At 51.4% G+C, this 21,558-nt stretch overlaps 1 protein-coding gene across 2 annotated transcripts in view; it reads right to left on the bottom strand.

The window, feature by feature from the left end:
* Window positions 1-219: 219 nt before the first annotated feature.
* MFSD13A (major facilitator superfamily domain containing 13A) overlaps window positions 220-21,558 on the bottom strand; it is a 25,680-nt gene continuing 4,341 nt past the window's right edge. The window contains exons 1-10 of one of the 2 annotated variants that reach the window (XM_032281453.1): window positions 14,122-14,782; window positions 8,209-8,298; window positions 7,859-8,101; window positions 6,692-6,774; window positions 5,680-6,132; window positions 5,403-5,526; window positions 3,707-3,803; window positions 2,613-2,784; window positions 2,343-2,536; window positions 220-582 (exon numbers count right to left, since the gene is read on the bottom strand). In XM_032281453.1, the coding sequence (XP_032137344.1) occupies window positions 320-582; window positions 2,343-2,536; window positions 2,613-2,784; window positions 3,707-3,803; window positions 5,403-5,526; window positions 5,680-6,132; window positions 6,692-6,774; window positions 7,859-8,026 (1,554 nt within the window). In that variant the 5' untranslated portion in view covers window positions 8,027-8,101; window positions 8,209-8,298; window positions 14,122-14,782 and the 3' untranslated portion in view covers window positions 220-319. Of the gene's footprint in view, window positions 583-2,342; window positions 2,537-2,612; window positions 2,785-3,706; window positions 3,804-5,402; window positions 5,527-5,679; window positions 6,133-6,691; window positions 6,775-7,858; window positions 8,102-8,208; window positions 8,299-14,121; window positions 14,783-21,558 lie in introns of those variants that run through there. The other variant, XM_032281454.1, reaches the window with a different exon arrangement.

The following is a 21,558-nucleotide window of genomic DNA, read 5'->3' as shown; positions in this document are numbered from 1 at the left end:
CTTGAGGTCTGGGGTTCAAGACTAGCCGGGCCAACATGATGAAACCCTGTCTCTACTAAAAATACAAAAACTAATTGGGTGTGGTGGCACACCCTATAATCCCAGCTGCTCAGGAGGCTGAGGCAGGAGAATCGCTTGAACCTGGGAGGCAGAGGTTGCAGTGAGCCCAGATTGCACCACTGCACTCCAGCCTGGGCAACAGATTGAGACTTCATCTCAAAACAAAACGAAACAAAACAATGAAATCCTTAAAAAATGGCTTCTGCCCCAGGCTGCCAGCACCATCCTCAGTGGGGTGGCCTTGGCCTTGCCACACCTCTCACACCATCTTAACATCCTGGGTTTGGGCCTGTGACAGGTTCTGGCGCTGGGCCTTGACCATGTGCAGGCGTCTCCCGTGCAGCGTGAACTGGGACCAGGTGAAGAGCTGAAGCAGCGCACAGGTGATGGGCACCAGCACCAGCAGGTAGAAGCAGCCCTGGCGGAGCGTTGGGGCTCGTGCAGGGGCTGGAGCTGGGGGCTCTGGCCAGGGATGGGCACTCCCCACAGGGGTTATCAGGGACTGCTGGAAGAGGTCATGACCTAGGACAAAAGAGTACAGAAAACCATGGTCAACCCACTGCCCTCCAAGCCTTAGTGCCTTCCAAGTCCATGGTGTGACATCTCAACACCACATGGGTATGTCCAGATCACAACTCCTGATTCCCCCAAACCCGCTCCTCTCCTACTCTTCCTGTCTCAGTGACAGGCACCACCATCCACCCAATAACTCAGGCCCAAAACCTCAAAGTCCTCCTCAGTTTCCTGATTCAGTTCACGCCATCTCTCTCCAACTCCAAAACATATCCCACCTGCCACCACCCTGGTCCAAGTCTCCATGGCCTCTGCCACAGTCTCCCAAAGATCTCCCTGCTGTCCCCATTCTGGCCTCCCTATGATCTGCTGTCCATATGGCAGCCAGAGTGAATTTTTTTTTTTTTTGAGGTGGAGTCTCACTCTATTGCCCAGGCTGGAGTGCAGTGGCACGATCTCAGCTCACTGTTACTTCCACCTCCTGAGTTCAATCGATTCTCCTGCCTCAGCTTTCCAAGTATGTGCCACCAAGCCCAGCTAATTTTTGCATTTTTTAGTAGAGATGGGGGTTCCACTGTATGTTGGCCAGGCTGGTCTTCAATACCTCCCCACCTCACCCTCCTAAAGTGCTGGAATTATAGGCATGAGCCACCTCACCCAGCCCAGAGAGAATTTTGTTAAAAAGTCAGTCACGGCCGGACGTGGTGGCTCACGCCTGTAATCCTAGCACTTTGGGAGGCCAAGGTGGGTGGATCACCTGAGGTCAGGAGTTCAAGACCAGCCTGGCCATCATGGTGAAACCCCATCTTTAAAAAAAAAAAAAGTCAATCACACCATGTCACTTCCCTGTTTAAAACCCTCCCTAACCAGGCATGGTGGCTCATGCCTGTAATCCAGCACTTTGGGAGGCTGAGGTGGGCAGATCACCTGAGCTGAGGAGTTCAAGACCAGCCTGGGCAACCTGGCAAAACCCTGTCTCTACATAAAATACAAAAAGTTAGCTGGGCATGGTAACATGTGCTTGTCCCAACTACTTGGGAGGCTGAGGTGTCAGGCTCACTTGAACCTGGGAGGTCAAGGCTGCAGTGAGCCAAGATCGTACCACTGCACTCCAACCTGGGTGACAGGGAGACACCATCTCAAAAAATAAAATAAAACCCTTCCAACAGCTTGCTTCTAGCACTGCCTTGATCAACAAAGCCCTCTTCACTTTTCCAGCTGCATCTCCTAATGGATCACACTTGATACCCTGGGCCTTTGCACCTGCTGTTCCCTCTGCCTCTCACTGAGACCTTTTCTAGACAAATCCTTGCCATTCAGCTCACATCCGAGGGTCACCTTCTCGGAGAGGCCTTCCCTGATGACATGGCATAGCTTCTCATTCATGCCACCTTACATCACCCCAATTTCAGCATAACACTATCATTGCCTGATAATGTCTTGTTTGGCTGTTTATTCCCAACCCCACCCCACCCCTGACTAGAATGCAAGCTCCACGGTGGCAAGGACCTTGTCTATCTTATTCATGGTTAGCTCCCTGGCACCTAGACCAGGGCCTACAGAGAAGAAATTCCGTACATATATGTTGAATGAATGAATAAATGAATAAACTAAGAAAGCATGGAGGAATCTGTGACCCAGTGACTCTAGCCATGTGGGGGGCACCGGTTGCCACCCTCCCTCACTACACCTAGAGCCCAGGCTTGCCAGTCAGTGTGCCAGGTCAGCTGTGCCCCCTGGAGCCTTAAGAGCCCTTTGCCTGCCCTCACCTGTATAGAAACAGAGCAGCCAGGTGCCCAGCAGTGGGGCAAAGGTCTGGCCTGGCTTGGTCACCAGGGCAACCATGCCAAAGAGGAGTGCCGAGGCTGCTTGCTTGCGGTGGTTCAGCACCAGATCCTCGTCTACCAGGTCAGTGACCACCAAGGTCAGCAGCTTACAGGTGCCCTCAGTGAAGACGCGGTTGCTGCAGTGGAGGGAGGGAGAGGTAGGAATGAAGGTGTGGGACGGAGGTGTTGAGGGGAGGGTGGGCAGGGATGTACCTGGCAATGAAGACGCACAGCAGGCCAAGGTGGTCCGGGCCAGCCAACAGCATGAGCAGGCTAAGGCCCAGCTTGAGCAGGAAGAGCCCCCGCACCACCGCGTAGATGCCCCAGCGCCGGCACAGGGACAGGAAGTAGAGGTTGTTGAGATGAGGAGCGACATAGGAGAGACCTGGGGAAGAAGACGGGGCCCGGCCTTGTCAAGGGCACTGCCACAGTGCCAATGAGCGCCATCAGCTTCACGGCCAACTGCATTCCTGTACACTAGCGATACACTGGGCTCTTTGCTGAGGGCTTCGCGGTCTTGGTTCATCCTCACAGCCCCTTAAGGTGAGTACTAATATCATCCCCACTTTACAGATGAAAGAGGCCCAAAAAGATAAACTAACCCACCCGAGGCCACCCACCAGATAAGCAGAGTCAAGACTCACACCCAAGCCCATCAGACGATACTCCTTGCTGTTAACCAGCCACTGCACCACATCCCCTCGGGCAATACCATCTCCAAGAGGACCAACACCAACGCAGCCTCCCCACCTCGCCCCCCACCAACCCCCACCACACCCTGCCCCCCCATGCCCACTGCACCCAGCAGCACTTGGTGTCTTTTTTTTTTTTTGAGACAGAGTCTTGCTCTGTCGCCAGGCTGGAGTGGCGCCATCTCGTCTCACTGCAACCTCTGCCTCCTGGAGCGATTCTCCTGCCTCAGCCTCCCGAGTAGCTGGGATTATAGGCTGTCGCCACCATGCCCAGCTAATTTTTGTATTTTTAGTAGAGACAGGGTTTCACCATGTTGGCCAGGATGGTGTCCATCTGCTGACATGATCCACCCACCTCAGCCTCCCAAAGTGCTGGGATTACAGGCTTGAGCCACCGCACTGGCCTGCACTTGGTGTCTTAAAAAGATTGTCCACCCCTTCCTGGGGGGAATAGCTGGGGGCTAGGAGGTGCAACTCCCGCAACAGATTCCTCCCTACCCTCTGCCACCAGGGTCCCAGCAGGTGAGGTGGCCATGCCCACAGCTGGACTAGGGTTTCTGGGGTGCAAGCCTCTGTCCTTCCAGCCTGCATGAAGCACCTGAGGACCCCACTTACCCAACAGGATGGAGCCCGTGGAAAGGGAGATATGGTCGGACAACAGATGCTCCAGGAAGAGGGGGAAGAAGTTGCTGTTGAAGTGGCAGTGGAAGACCTGCAACCCAACAGGGACAGTGAGGAGGCTTCGGGGGGCAAGGGGGAGCTGACAAAGCCGGAAGTCAACAGGGGAGCACACATTCCCCCTACCCCTAGCCCCTATCATCAGAGCAGCAAGAATGAGAGCAGGACTTTTTCCCCATCTCCCTAACACAGAACATGCCAGAACACAATCTAAAACCACATTCCTGTTGCTATCTGACTTTGCTAAAAAGTTAGAAGGCATGACAAATTCATATTGGAGCAATGAAAAGTTTTTTCTTTTTAGTTGAAAACACATTAGTGAAGCTGGGCACAGTGGATCGCGTATGTAATCCTAGCACCTAACACTTCGGGAGGCCAAGGCAGGCAGATCACTTAAGGCCAGGAGTTTGAGACCAGCCTGGCCAACATGGTGAAACCTGTCTCTACTAAAAATACAAAAAAATTAGTCAGGCGTGGTGGTGTGTGCCTGTAATCCCAGCTACTCGGGAGGCTGAGGTGGGAGAATCACTTGAACGTGGGAAGCAGAGGTTGCAGTGAGCCAGGATTGCTGCCACTGCACTCCAGCCTGGGCAACAGAGTAAGACCCTGTCTCAAAAAAAAAAAAAAAGAAAAAGAAAACACATTAGGAAAACAAATTTTATAGCATGAGAACAGTTTATTTCTAAATTCAGCTAGTTTATATACTACATGTTTTAGGTACAGCACTTGGCTTTTCTTTTTTTTAGAGATAGAGTCTTGCTCTGCCACCCAGGCTGGAGTGCAGTGGTACAATCACAGCTCACTGCAGCCTCAAACTCCTGGGCTCAAGCAATCTTCCCACCTTGGTGTCCCAAAGTGCTGGGATTACAGGTGTGAGCGACTGCACCTGACAGCCCTTGATGTCTTAAAAAGATTGTTACAGAGTCCCCAAAGGGGCATCTCTGTCTCATATCCTCACTTTACAGGAGAGGACGGCGCTACCCAGAAAGCCTGAGACCTGCCTAAGATCACACAGGGAGGGAATAGCTCAGAGGGAGCTAGAATCCAGGCCTCCTGACTACCAACCTGCATTCCTGCCATTGACTCGCCCGGCAGACCTCCTGGGTGGCCTGGAACTCAGTTCTCACCTTTTTTTTGTTTTTTGAGAAGGAGTGTCTGACTCTGTTGCCCAGGCTGGAGTGCAGTGGTGCCATCTCAGCTCACTGCAACCTCCGCCTTAGGGATTCAAGTGATTCTCCTGCCTCAGCCTCCCAAGTAGCTGGGATTATAGATGTGCATCACCACGCCTGGCTCATTTTTGTATATTTAGTAGAGACAGGGTTTCACTATGTTGGCCAGGCTGGTCTTGAACTCCTGACCTTGTGATTCACCCACCTCGGCCTCCCAAAGTGCTGGGATTACGGGCTTGAGCCAACACACTCAGCCAATTTTTGTATTTTTATGGGGTTTTGCCATGTTAGCCAGGGTGGTCTCAAACTGCTGACCTCAAGTGATCCACCTACCTCTGCCTCCCAAAGTACTGGGACTACAGGCATAAGCCACCATGCCTGGCAGAGTTCCCAGCTCTTGAGGAGTCTGTCCCCTTGAGTGAAGCATAGCCAGCTGAAGAGGGGCCAGGAGCTGCTCCCCATACCTGCACCAGGTCCATGCTCACGAACCACAGGAAGTTCCGATGGTGTGCCAGCTGCCGGAGATATTGGCCCAAGGTGATGCCGTCCACCTCCTCACTGCCCACAAGCAGCTCCTCTCCACACAGGCTGTGGGGCAGAAAAGAGTGGAGAACTGCCTGGGGCTGGCCAGTTATCCCCCAACACAGCCCAGGGCAGCCCCCATCAGCCAGGGACCCAGCACCAAAATCAGATTTAGAAGGTTGCTGGTGAGGACCTGAAGAGCCGAGGCTGACCACTCACCCGCTATCCACAGTCAGGCCTGAGCACCCTGGGTCCCTTCGGGCCGCCTCAACCCGCCATCTCAGCAGCTGCGTGGCCCCCAGAAAGCCCAGCCCAGAGCTGACAGCCAGTGTCACGCAGAAAGCACGGAAGGAGGAGAAATCCTCCTTGTTCCAAAAGGCATAGGAGGCAAAGACAGACAGGGAGCCGGCCGCGCTGAAGAGGGAGCAGTAGAAGTTGAGGTGGGTGCGGTCGTGGGCTGAGAGGGCCAGGTCGGCCAGCAAGGCGTGGTGGTGCAGGTCCACGAGCGTCAGGAAGCCGTCATAGAGGCACAGGCACAGCAAGAACTGCAGGCCGGCTGGGGCCCAGGGCACCCAGAATGCCAGGAACGCCAGCGCCAGCAGCGGCCCATGCCAGCCCAGGGCCCGCACCCGGGCCAGCACCACAGCCCTTGAGGAGAGCCTGGTGCCTGACCTGCCAGGGAAAGGAGGGCTGTTGAGACATGCTCTGTCAGCCTTGGCAGGCCGCAGTTCCCCTTGCCCAGGCCCCAGGGGATGGATGGAGGCCCAGGGTATGGGACTCACAACAGGGTGGTCCCACTGTCCCCCCAGCCCCCAGCCTACAATTTGGGAAGCACAACTCATCACTGGGTACACTCCCTCCTCTGCTCCAATTTCCACCCCCTAACTAGCCTGTCAGGCCAATGGCCAAAGTGTATGGGATGCCCACTTCTCAAGGTTAGGGGTGATGATAGACTCCAGCAGGGATGGGGCAAAGGAATCTTCCAGAAGCAGCAGAGGGTGTTTGCAATCTAGGGTCCAGAGGGACCAGCCAAGCCAAGCCGAGGTAGGTCTCTTCCCCTGCTGAGCCAGGCAAGGGTGTATCCAAGGCCACCTCTCCAACCCAAACCTGGACCCCAGGAAGGGAAGGGGCATGGGCAACACTGAAATAGTCTCCCCTTCCTTCCCCATCCAAAACACAGTAGCAGTAGGGTGGTACTGAACCAATTACGAGCTATTCCCAATATACCAACCGGGGCTGGGAGCTGAGGAACTGCCGATCGCTGAGCCAGCCGAAGAGGGGGTCATTCAGGCTATTCCAGAGGAGAAACACCGTCTGCAGGCAGAGGGGAGATGGGCAGGTGGGCTCTAGGCAGCCTCCCCTCCAGGGGTCCTCCACCCCAGACTGCTCACCAGCCCTCAAAGATGGCACCAGCTTTTCTACCTGCACACCTTTGCTCATGTCAATTCCTCTGCTAAAACCCACTCTGGCCAGGCATGGTGGTTCACACCTGTAATCCCAACACTTTGGGAGGCCAAGGTGGGTGGCTCACCTGAGGTCAGGAGTTCAAGACCAGCCTGGCCAACCTGGTAAACTAAAATACAAAAATTAGCTGGGCATGGTGGCACATGCCTGTAATCCCAGCTACTCAGGAGGCTGGGGCAGGAGAATTGCTTGAACCAGGAAGGCAGAGGTTGCAGGGAGCTGAGATCGTGCCACTGCACTCCAGCCTGGGCGACAAGAATGAAACTCCGTCTCAAAAAAAAACCAAAAAAACCTATTCTGCCAGTCAAGCCACTGCTCCCCTCAAACTCCTACCCATCCAGAGTCCAGCTGGTAAATGTGTACAGCTGATAAATTTATATATGTGAACATATTATGAGTCTATAGAACCTCGACTATGTAAGACAGTGGCCAGGAAAGCTGATCTAGTCGCCACCAAGGAAGAGTCATTGAGACCTCCACAGTTTTTCAGGGTGTAGTGGCTCAGGCCTGTAATCTCAGCACTTTGGAAGGCGGAGGCGGGCAGATCACCTGAGGTCATGAGTTTGAGACCAGCCTGACCAACATGGAGAAACCCTGTCTCTACTAAAAATACAAATTTAGCCAGGTGTAATGGCACATGCTTGTAATTCCAGCTACTCAGGAGGCTGAGGCAGGAGAATTGCTTGGAGCCAGGAGACGGAGGTTGCGTTGAGCTGAGATCGTGCCACTGCACTCCAGCCTGGGCAACAAGAACAAAACTCCATATCAAAAAAAAAGACCTCCACAGTTTTTCTTGCTGAGTCTTGGTGAACAACCTGGACTGCCCATGCCCGACTGGGTGGGACCCGGGACCTGCAATCTGCCCGGCAGCCTGGGTACCCTCTAGTCTCCACCACACCCCCTCCCCCATGTTGGCCACCAACCCTGGCCCTACCTCTCCAACCCAGAAGGCCGCTTTGTTGATCTTGTACACTGAGACAAAGGTGTCCACATAATAGAGCAGGAAGACATTGTGCAGGATGGTGGTGAAGAGGGCCAGGGAGCCATAGACCACAGCTGTGGGCAGACCCAGCAGCCAGGCCTGGGGCCAACCTAGTCCCATGGCTGCAGCCCCAGCCTTAGCCCCAGGAGCACCGGGGAGGGCTCATGGCCACAAGCTGTCTTGCCATCCTCCTCCCTGGGGAAAAAGGAACCAGTGAGCAACAGGGATCACAGCCAGCTCTGCTTTAACCTCAGACCTCTGAATCATTTAATCATTTCCCAGAGTAGAGAGTTTGTACTTACAACAGCGCCGGGAATTAAGAATGAAGTACAACGGAAACAGTGCTGAGCTTGATACCACTAATCAGGGATTGACTCGAGGAAACTGAGAGCCTGTGGGAAGAGAAGGCAGACACCCGGCAAGTGCTCAGCCAGGTCGCGAGCTGGGGCTGGATGCTCAGTGTCTTCTCACATAGCACTATGTGACTTTAATGGTCTAGATGAGACAACCCTGGGCTTGGGCACACAGTGCACTTACAGTAAAATGTCAGGCAGCTACCTAACCCAGGCCTTAGCTTCCTCTTCTGTAAAATGTAAAAGGAGACCACTATGCCTATTTTGCAAAGGATCATAAGGATTAAACCATGTGACTCACAGAAAGCACTCACTGTTGGTATTGATATGGAAGATGGGAAGGGAAGTGCCAGAAAGAGAAGGTCGTGGTCCCCTTAAATGATATGGAAAGGGGGAAGGGAAGTGCTGAGTAGAGGTGGGCAAGTTCCCTGGCTAGGGCTCCACCCCTAGGCCTCTGCCCATGGACCTAGGTAAGGACAGGCATCTTTGTTTTCCTGCCCAAATGTTGTATTTCCCAAGACCACCCCAGCCCACCAAGTCCCCATCTTGTGCTTATAAAAACCCTGAGACTCGGCAGGGCACAGTGGGGTGGCACATGCCTGTAATCCCAACTACTGGGGAAGCTGAGGCAGGAGAAGTGCTTGAACCCAGGAGGCAGAGGTTGCGGTGAGCTGAGATTGCGCTATTGCACTCCAGCCTGGGCAACAAGAGCAAAAAGAAGCTCTCTAAGCCTATGAGTCCCCTACCACCACACCCATGGGCCACAGTAAACCTGCTTTGCCCCAAGACAGGAGGATGGCCTCTCCCTGGAGCCCTTGAGGCCCCTGAAGAAAATGCATTTCTGTTTTTCCTCAAGGCTTTATTCAGGTCTAATTGACAAACACTAAACTTCATGTTTTCAAAGCATGCAGTCTGATAAGTTTCACCATATGCATGTACCTGTGAAATCATCACCACAAACAAGATAATGAACACATCCAACTTCCTACATTCCCTCGGCACTGCTTTTCTGAGTAACATGGAAAAAAGACACAATTGGGGCTGGGTGAGGAGGCTCACACCTGTAATCTCAGCACTTGGGGAGGCCAAGGTGGGCAGATCACTTGAAGCCAGGAATTTGAGACCAGCCTGGCCAATGTGGCAAAGCCTCGTCTCTACTAAAAATACAAAAATTAGCCAGCGTGGTGGCACATGCCTGTAATCCCAGCTACTCAGGAGGCTGAGGCAAGAGAATTGCTTGAATCTGGGAGGCAGAGGTTACAGCGAGCCCAGATCACACCACTGTTCTCCAGCCCTGGCCACAGAGCGAGTCTCCATCTCAACCTGTGCTGGAGGCAAAACAACTTGTCCAGGTGAACAGCCACCCTGGAGATAAAGCTGAGGGAGGAGTGTGCAGGGTTACTCTTTCCGTGGTTTCTCTTCCAGATTCCACTCCTCCATCAAGAAACAGCCTTCCCCCACTTGCCCTCCCCACCCTCAATCTGCCTCAGCAGAGAACAGCAGCCCCACCTCTCCCAGGAAAGAACAGCTTGGAGCCCGCACCAGCCTCCTTGCATAAGCTGGTGAGAAATCCTGTAACCTGCAACCAGCTCCACCCACCTCCTTGGCACCTTCCAAGACCTACCCTCATGGTCTCAGCTGGTGGCTTTGAGCCAGCCACTCCCTCTCCCTGATCCTCAGTCTCCTCGCCCACAAAGTGGGGATGTTAATGTCAACCTCTAAGGTAGCTGTGGGCTGAAATGCAAGAGGAATATAAAGCACCGAGTGCCTGCTACATAGAAGACCCTCAATATAGAGAAGCTATTTTATTTTTAAGATGGAGTCTCGCTCTGTTGCCCACGCTGGAGTGCAGTGGCCCAACCTCAGGTCACCGCAACCTCTGCCTCCCTGGTTCAAGTGATTCTCCTTCCACAGTCTCCTGAGTAACTGAAATTACAGGTGCCTGCCACCCCGTCTGGCTAATTTTGTTGTTTTTTTTTTTTTTTTGAAACAGAGTCTTGCTGTGTCACCCAGGCTGAAGTGCAGTGGCACAATCTCAACTCACTGCAACCTCCACTTCCTGGGTTCAAGTGATTCTCCTGCCTCAGCCTCCGGAGTACCTGGGACTACAGGAATGTGCCACCACACCCGGCTAATTTTTTGTATTTTTAGTAGAGATGGGGTTTCACCGTGTTAGCCAGGATGATTTCAATCTCTTGACCTCATGATCTGTCTGCCTTGGCCTCTCAAAGTGCTGGGATTACAGGTGTGAGTCACCATGTCCAGTCAATTTTCGTATTTTTAGTAGAGACAGGGTTTAGCCATATTGGCCAGGCTGGTCTCGAATTCCTGACCTTAAGTGATCTGCCTGCCTCAGCCTCCAAACGTGCTGGGATTACATGCGTGAGCCACCACGCCCAGCCCACAGTAGCTATTTTCTTTCCATGTCTCTGAAGTTTGGTTTCATAATATTTGTTTGTTTGTTTTTATTTTTATTTTTAGATGGAGTCTCATTCTGTCACCCAGGCTACAGTGCAGTGGTAGGATCTTGGCTCACTGCAACCTCCACCTTCTCCCTCAGCTTCCTGAGTAGCTGGGATCACAGGCATGTGCCACCATACCTGGCTAATTTTTGTATTTTTTGTGGAGACGGGGTTTTGCCACGTTGGCCAGGCTGGCAACTCCTGACCTCAAGCGATCTGCCTGCCTTGGCCTCCTGAAGTGTTGGGGTTACAGGTATGAGACAGCATGCAGTTTCAGGGTCTTTAAAGATCAATCATTAGGCAGGGTGCGGTGGCTTATGCCTATAATTTTAGCGCTTTGGAAGGCCAAGGCAGAAGGATCACTTGAGGCCAGGAGTTAGAGACCAGCTGGGGCAACATCAATCAAAAGTAAAATTCATTGACCTCTCTGCCACATCTATGACTGAAATTGTCTTTCCAGCAACCAACCTTTATGTCTTTTGCCACCTGAAATACCCTAGTCTGACTCGTCTGCCATCCCTCAAATTCCCTTTTTTTTTTTTTTTTGAGACAGAATCTCATTCTATTGCCAGGGCTGGAGTGCAGTGGCACGATCTCAGCTCACTGCAACCTCCGCCTCCCAGGTTCAAGTGATTCTCCTGACTCAGCCTTCTGAGTAGCTGGGACTACAGGCGCTTACCACTACACCCAGCTAATTTTTTATATTTTTAGTAGAGACGGGGCTTTCACCATGTTGAGCAGACTGGTCTCGAACACCTGACCTTGTGATTCACTGCCTCAGCCTCCCAAAGTGCTGGGATTACAGGCGTGAGACACTGCACCCACCTCAAATTCCTTTTTAAATGCTACCTCTACACTTTTGTTCATGCTGTTCCTGCCACCTAAGATACCCTAGGATAACTATCTACTATTCCTCCCCTTTGGGCCTGTCATTTGTGTCAGATCAGCCCAGCCCAGCCCAGCCCTCTCCTGGCTGCAAGCACCCCCGGCCTCTGACTAGCCTCTCACCACAGTTGTAGCCATACAAGGTATGCTTAGCTTTCACATCCATATCATGACCCCTTACAGCTCTGTTACTATCTCCATTCACATTTTATACATGAAGAAACCAAGGCTCTGAAGATTAAATCACTGGCCTAAGTCACAGAGTTAGAAGGTGCTGGAGTGAAGATTCAAAACAGGTTATGACTGGGCCAGGCGCGGTGGCTCAAGCCTGTAATCCCAGCACTTTGGGAGGCCGAGGCGGGTGGATCACGAGGTCAAGAGATCGAGACCATCCTGGTCAACACGGTGAAACCCCGTCTCTACTAAAAATACAAAAAATTAGCTGGGCATGGTGGCACGTGCCTGTAATCCCAGCTACTCAGGAGGCTGAGGCAGGAGAATTGCCTGAACCCAGGAGGCAGAGGTTGCGGTGAGCCGAGATTGCGCCATTGCACTCCAGCCTGGGTAACAAGAGCGAAACTCCGTCCAAAAAAAAAAAAAAAAATACAGGTTATGACTAAAACCACAGCATTCTCACTTCATCATGCCCCCACATTCCTCCCCATCTTATCAAATCCTGCTTATCCAGTGTCATGGTTTTCCCAAGAACACCCAATCAGATGTTCTCTCCGGTTTTCAGGCGCTGAGTCCTTCTTATCAGCCATCCAAATGCCTCCCTGTCCCTCCTCCAGCCCACAGGCTTCTTAAAAGCGGGGCTGGGTTAGTCCCGCTCTTGATCCCTGTCCTTTGCCTCCATCAGGCTCCCTCACCATGCAGTAGGTGCTTAGTCAATCCCTGCTGGGTCGATTTGCCCCTAAAAGGTCAATATGAGCATCCTCAGCCCTAGGGAACAGTAGCAGCAGTCACAGGAAAACTGTCATCCCCAGACCCCACTGTGCCCCTAGCTCTGTGTTCTGCTTGACTATGGGAGTCAGAGAGAAGGGGCAGCCTGGGAGGCTTGATGTGCCTCTCTGAGTAAGACACGAAAGCAAGGCAACAGATACAAAGAAGAATAGTGATCATAACAGAGGAACATTTATTAAGCTTTCGCCGGGTGCACAGCACTGTGCCAAGAGACACAGAAACAATCTGGGAAGAGAGCTCAGAGCAGCGCGGGAGAAAGGGGCCCATCAGGAAGGGTTTTGTAAACCTTGCACAAGATTCTAGGCTGAGGACAAGTGGGGCACTGGGGGTGGGGAAGTGACAGAATCAGGTCTGTTTGGAGGGAGCCCTCCGGCAGCTGTCAAAACTCTTCCCCTCCACCCTATCAGGCCCCTGGGAGGTAAGACTAGAAAGGGATGGACACAGCAGCGTCTCCCTGATTTCTGAACCAACCTATGGTGGGTTGGGGAGGCTGACGAATTTAGTGGAGGAAACCAAGAATACCAGACTGAGCCCCTGGAGTGAGGGGCATCAGACTGTACAAGAGGCATTAGTGCAGAGGGAAAAGCTACGAATAGGCATAATTTGGAGTCTGGAGCCCTAGGTCAGGTGTGAATATTTTTCTTAACTTACTCTCTAAGTCTATTCCCACATCTGTGAAGCAGAGAAAACAATTCCATTCTCTGCCTGTCCTCAGAAATACCAAATGAACATTAAAGGTATACTACCCAATGTGCCCTTTTCTTAACAGGTAGCTGACCTCTGAATTGTCTGATGTGCTTCCTGCTTTACTCTCAGGGTCTTGTTTCCCTGCCGAGTCTCGGCACAGTAGGGCCTAGCCCCAGGGTTGGGGGATGGGGGGGTCCATCCTCCTCTTCCGCTGGAAATGAGCTTTCAACTTGTTGAGATGGAGACTTCTCCCTCCCCCTTCCCCTCAGGTCCCTAGAGCTGCGACCTCAGGACCACCTGCCCCTACCAAGCCACTGATGAGTTTGGGATCAACCCAGGAGCTTTTCACTCAATAGCTGGTGCTGAAACACATGCTCCCCACCGCCTGCATGTTAAAATCACCTGCGGAGCTGTGCAATGATACCAAGGCCCAGGCCTCACCTAGAACAGTTAAGTAGGAATCTTTCGGGGCGGGCCCAGCATCGGTGTTTTTTTTTAAAGCTCCTCAAGTGCCACCAGGGTTAAACGCCTTTATGCTAATGAAACGGATACCGGCCTGACCAGTGCATTCCTCGATCCCAGACAGCCAGGGAGCTATCTGATCCACTGCATCCCTTTTTTTACACCCCGGGAGAGCCCTTCTGCGAGGATTCCACCCTTGCCCACTTGAACCCCGCTTCTTCCGCCCCGACCACAGAACTCTCCCAATCCAAAATATGATCACCCCAAAGACCCCCACAGACAAACCCTATGACTTCCAGAGCGCAAAGCATTCCCCTCCCCCTTGGGCCTGTCGTTTGTGCCAGATCGGCCCCAGCCCAGCCCTCTCCAGCCCGCGTGCCCCAGCCCCTAGCCAGCCTCTCACCGCAGTCGTAGCAGGCGAATCCTAATCCCGCGCCTGGCGGGAGCCAGGTGCGAGCCGGTGCGCCTGCGCGTGCTTCTAGGGCTTCCCCAGCCTCTCCCTTCGCGGCGTTCCAACGATTGGCCCCGCGAGGCCCCTGGGACCGCAGCTCTGGCAGGTGACCGCGCTTGAGGCTGCCGTCGCCATGTTTGTCACGGGCACTTGCCCTTAGCGACCAAAAAGAGAAAGTGGACACTGGCAAATAGGGCCAGGTTGCCTGGATTCCTGATCGGCTCAACCCCTCTCCTTTACCTCCACGATAGCTTAATGTCATTTCTGTTCAAGCCAACACGTTTTTTCTTTCTAAGCGCTCACCTTCCTTCCTCTCCTAGCCTAGTACTCGTTGGGAGAGCAGAAGTCAGCACACTCCATCCAGCCTTGTGGTCTAAGCGGATGCACTGCTGCTGCCGACTTGGAGGTTGCAGAGGCACGACCCGGGACTCCCTGATGCTGCATCATGAGTCCTTCAAGGGTGGACAGGCCCAGCTTGAGCTGTGGGCAGCAGGGCTCTAGCCACAGCAGCCAGGGCCTGAATGAGCAGCTATGCAGCCCAACCTCCTTGTATTAACAACGGTAATAATAAAACACAAGGAGTACTGAGCGCTTGCTATGTGCCCTGTACTGCATTCAGAACAACAGTGCATTCTCTTGTTGAGTCCACACATCATTCCTAGGAGGTAGGGGCTTCTATCCCCATTTTATACATGAGAAAACTGTGGTTCAGAGAGATTCAATAACACACAAGCGGCAAGGGCCCAGTCGAGGTGGAACCTGGCTATCCTGACTCCCACAACAGTCTTTCCTCTTCCCACTCCTGCACAATCCCTCAAAATCAAGTTTTGTTTTGCTCAATGTAGGCTGTGGAGGATGTTTTATGATTTCTCCCAACTGGGCTGTAAGCCTGGATAGGTTTTTGGGCAACCAGACAGCACACATTCCAGTTCTGCCTGATTCCCCTACCTTGGGACACAGGGTAAACAGCCTGTGGCCTTTGGCTTCTTTGGGACCTGGAACTCATCTCCTAGCTCCACCACTTCCTCGCTAAGGGACTCCTTTATTATTATTTGAAACAGGGTCTTGCTCTGTTGCTCAGGTCAGAGTGCAGTGGCGTGGCATGATCTCAGCTCATTGCAACCTCCACCTCCCTGGCTCAGATGATCCTCTCACCTCAGCCTCCCAAGTTGCTGGGATCACTGGCTCATGCCACCATGCCTGGCTAATTTTTAAAATTATTTGTAGAGATGGAGTCTCACTATGTTATCCAGACTGGTCTTGGGACTGGTTCAAGGGACCCTCCTGTTTCAGCCTCCCAAAGTGCTGGAATGATAAGTGTGAGCCACTGCTCTTAGCTGGGACTCTCCTTTTGTGAGCCTGTTTTATGCTTTACAGGGATTTTGCAGGCATTAAATGAGAAACAAGGGTATAGGAGTTTTGTGAACTGCTCATCTTTATGACCTTCATTGATGGTTGTGAGCTAACTCCCTGCAACAGGAATATTGTCCTCCTCCTCCTAACAACCACAGCAAATCCTCCATTGTAAAGGCCTGATGTCCTGGGGCTAGAGCCTATTCAACCAGTTCCTGGGGAGCCCCTAGGGATGCCATGAACCTCGCCCCAAGACTCCATCTCCCACTCACCTGTCCCTCCTTCCCAATCTCTCTCCTGCAGACACTCTTCACACATTTCATGTCACCCGTCACCCCCCACCCCCATCTCTTCTAGATTTAGACAATTGCTGAAATCCCTCCTGATCCAGAAAGCCTCATGACTAGACGACAGGTGATCATTTTGCCCCTCTCCTCACCTCTTACCTCCATCTGTGCTTACCTGGCTGTGAGAACAGAAAACTCAGCATTCGGCCTGGAGTCTGGCAGGAGCCCTGGGACCTACATACATTTGCTAAAAGAGTCTCCCTGCCTTTCTATCTCTGGCCAGCATGTGTCTGCCTTTCTTTCTTTCTCTTTCTTTCTTTCTTTCCTTCCTTCCCTCCCTCCTTTCTTTCTCTTTCTTTCTTTTTCTTTCTTTCTTTCTCTTTCTTTCCTTCCTTTCTTTCTTCTTTCTTTCTTTACTTTCCTTCCCTTCCCTTCCCTCCCTCCCTCCCTCCCTTCCTTTCTTTTTTTTAATTTTTTTGAGATGGAGTCTTACTCTGTCACCCAGGCTGGAGTGCAATGGTACAATCTCAGCTCACTGCAACAGCCGCAGTGAGTTTTGCCCTCCTGGGTTCAAGCGATTCTCCTCCCTCAGCTTCCAGCTTCCCGAGTAGCTGGGATTACAGGCACATGCCACTACACCTGTCTAATTTTTGTATTTTCAGTAGAGACGTGGTTTCACCATCTTGGCCAGGCTGGTCTCAAACTCCTGACCTCGTAATCCACCTGCCTCAGTCTCCCAAAGTGTGGGATTACAGGCATGAGCCACCACACCTGGCCGCATGTGCCTTTATTTCAAAGCAAACTCCAAGTCTTTACTTAGCCCTCACTGGGTGTTCAGTGGGGAAATGGAAATAGGGAAAGCTGACAGGGGCCGGAGCTGGATGTGACCCAGAAGAAAAGACCTTTGGTCCCTCACATTGCACTTAATGCCCCACAGTTACACTCTGAGGCCCCTCAGCCCTCTGATTATAGAGACAACGTAGCCAGTTACCTTTTATGTCAGCACCAGGACAGAGCCATATCACCTGCCTGACTCCTTGGGCTATACTGGAGTCCCTGGACCATGGGACAGATAGATTATGCGCACTCTGTCTTCTCCCCTCCCTTCACTTCCCACCTCCCTGATCTAGGTTCCGCCATGTTCTATTCTGATCTACCAATTTCTCCTCAGTCCCCTTCACTTTGGCACTTTCTCCCAGAGCCTCTAAATGTAAAGGGAGGGTGCCTCACATTTCCATCTTTAATACTCATATATTCTTTTTTTTTTTTTTTTTTTGAGACGGAGTTTCACTCATGTTACCCAGGCTGGAGTGCAATGGCGCGATCTCGGCTCACCGCAACCTCCGCCTCCTGGGTTCAGGCAATTCTCCTGCCTCAGCCTCCTGAGTAGCTGGGATTACAGGCACGCACCACCATGCCCAGCTAATTTTTTGTATTTTTAGTAGAGACGGGGTTTCACCATGTTGACCAGGATGGTCTCGATCTCTTGACCTCGTGATCCACCTGCCTCGGCCTCCCAAAGTGCTGGGATTACAGGCTTGAGCCACCGTGCCTGGCCAATACTCATATATTCACTCAAACTTTTAGTCCATTCCAGGCCACAGGCTATAAAGTAAAGGGGATTTCAAAAACAAGATTGGTGCCCGCAAGAGGCGTGAGTGGGGTTCCAAAAAGCCAGCAGTCATGATGTCAATAGTGTGATAGGAGCCAGGTAGAGACAAGCTCAGGCTGTCTCTATCAGCCGTTAGAGTGATTTCACCTTCTACCTTTTCCTTCATGACTATTTTCACAGCTCCCATGTCCAGCCTGAACAGAATGTCCAGAATGGCCCACCTGAACTCAACAGTCCTTCAACTTCCAATCTCCCTCCAGCGTTTTCTACCTCTAGGACTGCCTTAACTGCCCATCCAGGTGGCCAAGCCGGAAACATGTACATCCAGCATCCACCCACATCCTACCCGCTTCACTTCATCAAAACCACCATCTTGGATCAAGTCCAGGTGAATCCCACTCCCATCTCTCTTTTCCATCCTTTGCTCCTGTTTGGTTGTCAGCTTTCCTCAACTAACACGAGAACCTCCTCCACGACTGGCTTCCACCCCCTCGCTCTCTAATCTGTCCTCCATTTTGCCCTCAAGTGAGCTTCTGATCACAAGGTTCCCTGAGCAACAGCTTCTCAGGTTGCTATATACTGAAATTTTTCATGGCTGATACAGTGGCTCACACCTGTAATCCCAGCATTTTAGGAGGCTGAGGCAGGAGGACCACTTGAGCCCAGGAGTTGGAGACCAGCCTGGACAACATAGTAGACTCCATCACTACAAAACATTTTTAAAAATAAAAAAATTGGCTGGGTGTGGTGGCTTACACCTGTAATCCCAACATTTTGGGAGGTCAAGGCAGGTGGATCACCTGAGGTCAGGAGTTCGAGGCCAGCCTGGCCAACATGATGAAACCCTGTCTCTACCAAAAGTACAAAAAAAAAAAACCTAGCTGGATGTGGTGGCAGGCGCCTGTAATCCCAGCTACTCTGGAGGCTGAGGCAGGAGAATCACTTGAACCCAGGAGGTGGAGGTTGCAGTGAGCCAAGATTGCACTATTGCACTCCAGCCTGTGCAACAGAGCGAGACTCCATCTCAAAAAAAATAAATAGAAGGCCAAGGCGGGCAGATCACGAGGTCACGAGATTGAGATTATCCTGGCCAACATGGTGAAACTGTGTCTCTACTAAAAATACAAAAAAAATTGCTGGATGTGGTGGCACATGCCTGTAGTACCAGCTACTCAGGAGGCTGAGGCAGGAGAATTGCTTGAACCCAGGAGGTGGAGATTGCAGTGAGATGAGATAGCGCCACTGCACTACAGCCTGGGTGACAGTGCAAGACTGTCTCAAAAAAATTAATTAATTAAATTAAAAATCTGTGGGGAGTCCGAGGTGGGTGGATCACGTGGTCAAGAGACCGAGACCATCCTGGTCAACAGGAAGAAACCTCATCTCTACTAAAGATACAAAAATTAGCTGGGCAGCTTTCCTGAACTAACACGAGAACCTCCTCCATGACTGGTTTCCACCCCCTCGCTCTCTAATCTGTCCTCCATTTTGCCCTCAAGTGAGCTTCTGATCATGGGCATGGTGGCGCGTGCCTGTAGTCCCAGCTACCTGGGAGGCTGAGGCAGGAGAATTGCTTGAACCCAGGAGGCGGAGGTTGCAATGAGCCAAGATCGCGCCATTGCACTCCAGTCTGGGTAGCAAGAGTGGAACTCCGTCTCAAAAAAAAAAAAAAAAAAAAATCTGTGGGATGTGGAGAGGCACACCTGTAGTTCCAACTACTCAGAAGGCTGAGGTAGGAGGATTGCTTGAGCCCAGGAGGTTGAGGCTGCAGTAAGCCATGATCACACCACTGCTCTCCAGCCTGGGTGACAGAGTGAGACTCTGTCTCAGGAAAAAAAAAAAATTCATAACAAAGTGCTGGAGGGTGGGGAATATGATACACGTAAAAGACTATTCAAACTAGCTTAAATAAAGAAGGAATTTACTGGCCTGTGTAACGTTAAGTCCAGGACCCTTTCTGATTTCTGTCCTGCGAAAACCAAAAAATTCCCTTCACTATCGCCAGATGGATGACTGTGCTGAAAGGCTTGGCCCTAAATCACCCAAACCTAAGGATAGAATAGATTCCACTCCACCAGAACCACTTTACTGAGAATAGATAAGGTGTGGGACTCCAAAATACTGGGGGCTGGTACTGGAATCAGAGTGAACAAATGTTGAGAAACTCACAGCCTGGCCTCCACCCAGAAGAGATGGAAAGCCTGGCCAGTGCTATGGGCCCACTATTGAACTCCAGGTTGGGGTGAGGTCAGTCCATGGATAGCTGTGAATACTCCCAGGTGCTGGGATTTCAGATAGGGACAAAGTTATAAACAGGAGCAGAGAGGTGTATTAGTTTCCTACTGGTGCGGTAACGGGGCTGAAAACAAGACAAATTTATTTTCTTACAGTCCTGGAGGACAGAAGTCTGGGGTCGGCAGGACCGAATTCCTTTTGGAGGCTCCCGGCGAGAATCCATTTCCTTGCTTTTTGCAGCTCCCAAAGGCTGCCAGCAGTCCCTGGCTCATGACCCACTTCTGTATTCAAAGCCAGCGATAGTTGGTCAAGTCTTTCACACACCACCTCACTCTTCCACATTTAAGGACCCTTCTGATTACATTGGGTCCACCGGATAATCTAGGATCATCTCCTTATCCCAAGGTCAGCTCATTAGCAACCTTACTGCCACATGCAACCTTAATTCTCCCTTGTCATGTAATATAACATATTCACAGGTTTTCTGGGGTGACATGAACATGTTTTGGGGGACTGTCTAAAATTTTCTCATTCTGGGACCAGTCCTTAGAGCAGACAGAGGGCAAGGCTCCTAAGGGGCTGTTGGTCCCAAAGGGTCGTGGGGTATCCCTTATACTGTGCTGAGAAGCAGGATCTGAGAAGTAAAGAGACAGGACACTGACGAACTGAAGAAGAGCAGCTGGACTTGGGGGGGCCATGCCACCTATGAGCAGAGACTGGCCCGCCCACACGTCCAGAAGTGTCTGTATTTATTAGGTACAAGCAGGGGGAAGGGTCGTAAGTGAGGTCATCATCTATAGACTTAGTGATAGGGCATACACAATCACGTGAGTAACAAGCAAGTAACAATCACCCCCTTATGTCACTGGGGGAAAGAGGTGGGCCATGCATAGTAGAGGGTCGTGTACAGAAAAGGGGTCCATCCCTATTAGATCACCGAGGCAAGGAGGTGGGCTGTATGCAACAGGTGTCGTGTGCAACACTTCTTATCTGGAAACTTCAAAGGATTTCTAATAGAAAGATACTGTAAGTCAATGCAGTGGGAGCTGACAGACTTGTGCTCTTGTCTAAGATATTTATGGGAGGATGATCTGAGATAGCACAGAAGCGAGAAAAGGCTGACAAGGTTTACAGCCGCTGTGACCCAGTCACATCAGAGGGGTTCTCCCTCAGTTAACTATTTGTGGAATCTCAGGCCTGAGGCCTACTTTCCACAGGAACTAGATGCAAGGTACTACAAGGTTCTTGCTCCAAGCCTGCCATACAGCGTATGCCCTTTCAGGCAGGGACGCCACTGCCTGGGTCTTTGGTTCTTGTCCTGGTCTGGCTGTTTTTCCATGTACTGCTTCTGTTCTGTGACTGCTCTAGGCATCCCTCCTACTACAAACTACTATATGGTTACATAGAAGGATTATATAAATCAGCACTAAACGTGTCAGTACAGCGCCGACTACTATATGATTATATAGAAAGAGTATATGGAACTAAGTATGCTAGATATAAGTACTAAGTATGATTATATAAGCTAGATATATGTAAGCAGTAAGTTATACCTCAGTAAGTTATACACCAACATTTTTAGTGACTAAAAAATGAAAATTCTGACTGGGCATGGTGGATCATGCCTGTAATCCCAGAACTTTGGGAGGCCAAGGCGGGTGAATCACGAGGTCAAGAGTTCAAGACCAGCCTGGCCAACCTAGTGAAACCCCGTCTCTACTAAAAATATAAAATTAACCAGGCATGGTGGTGCATGCCTGTCATCCCAGCTACTCGAGAGGCTGAGGCAGGAGAATCACTTGAACCAGGAAGTGGAGGTTGCCATGAGCTGAGATTGCGCCACTGCACTCCAGCCTGGGCAACAAGAGCAAAACTCTGACTCAAAAAAAAAAAAAAAAAAAA

The sequence above is a fragment of the Sapajus apella genome, unplaced genomic scaffold (genome assembly GCF_009761245.1).
Source record: "Sapajus apella isolate SASKATOON/1434 unplaced genomic scaffold, GSC_monkey_1.0 scaffold13, whole genome shotgun sequence".
In the NCBI taxonomy this organism is placed as follows: Eukaryota; Metazoa; Chordata; class Mammalia; order Primates; family Cebidae; genus Sapajus; species Sapajus apella.
This window is presented reverse-complemented; position numbering and strand designations above follow the sequence as displayed.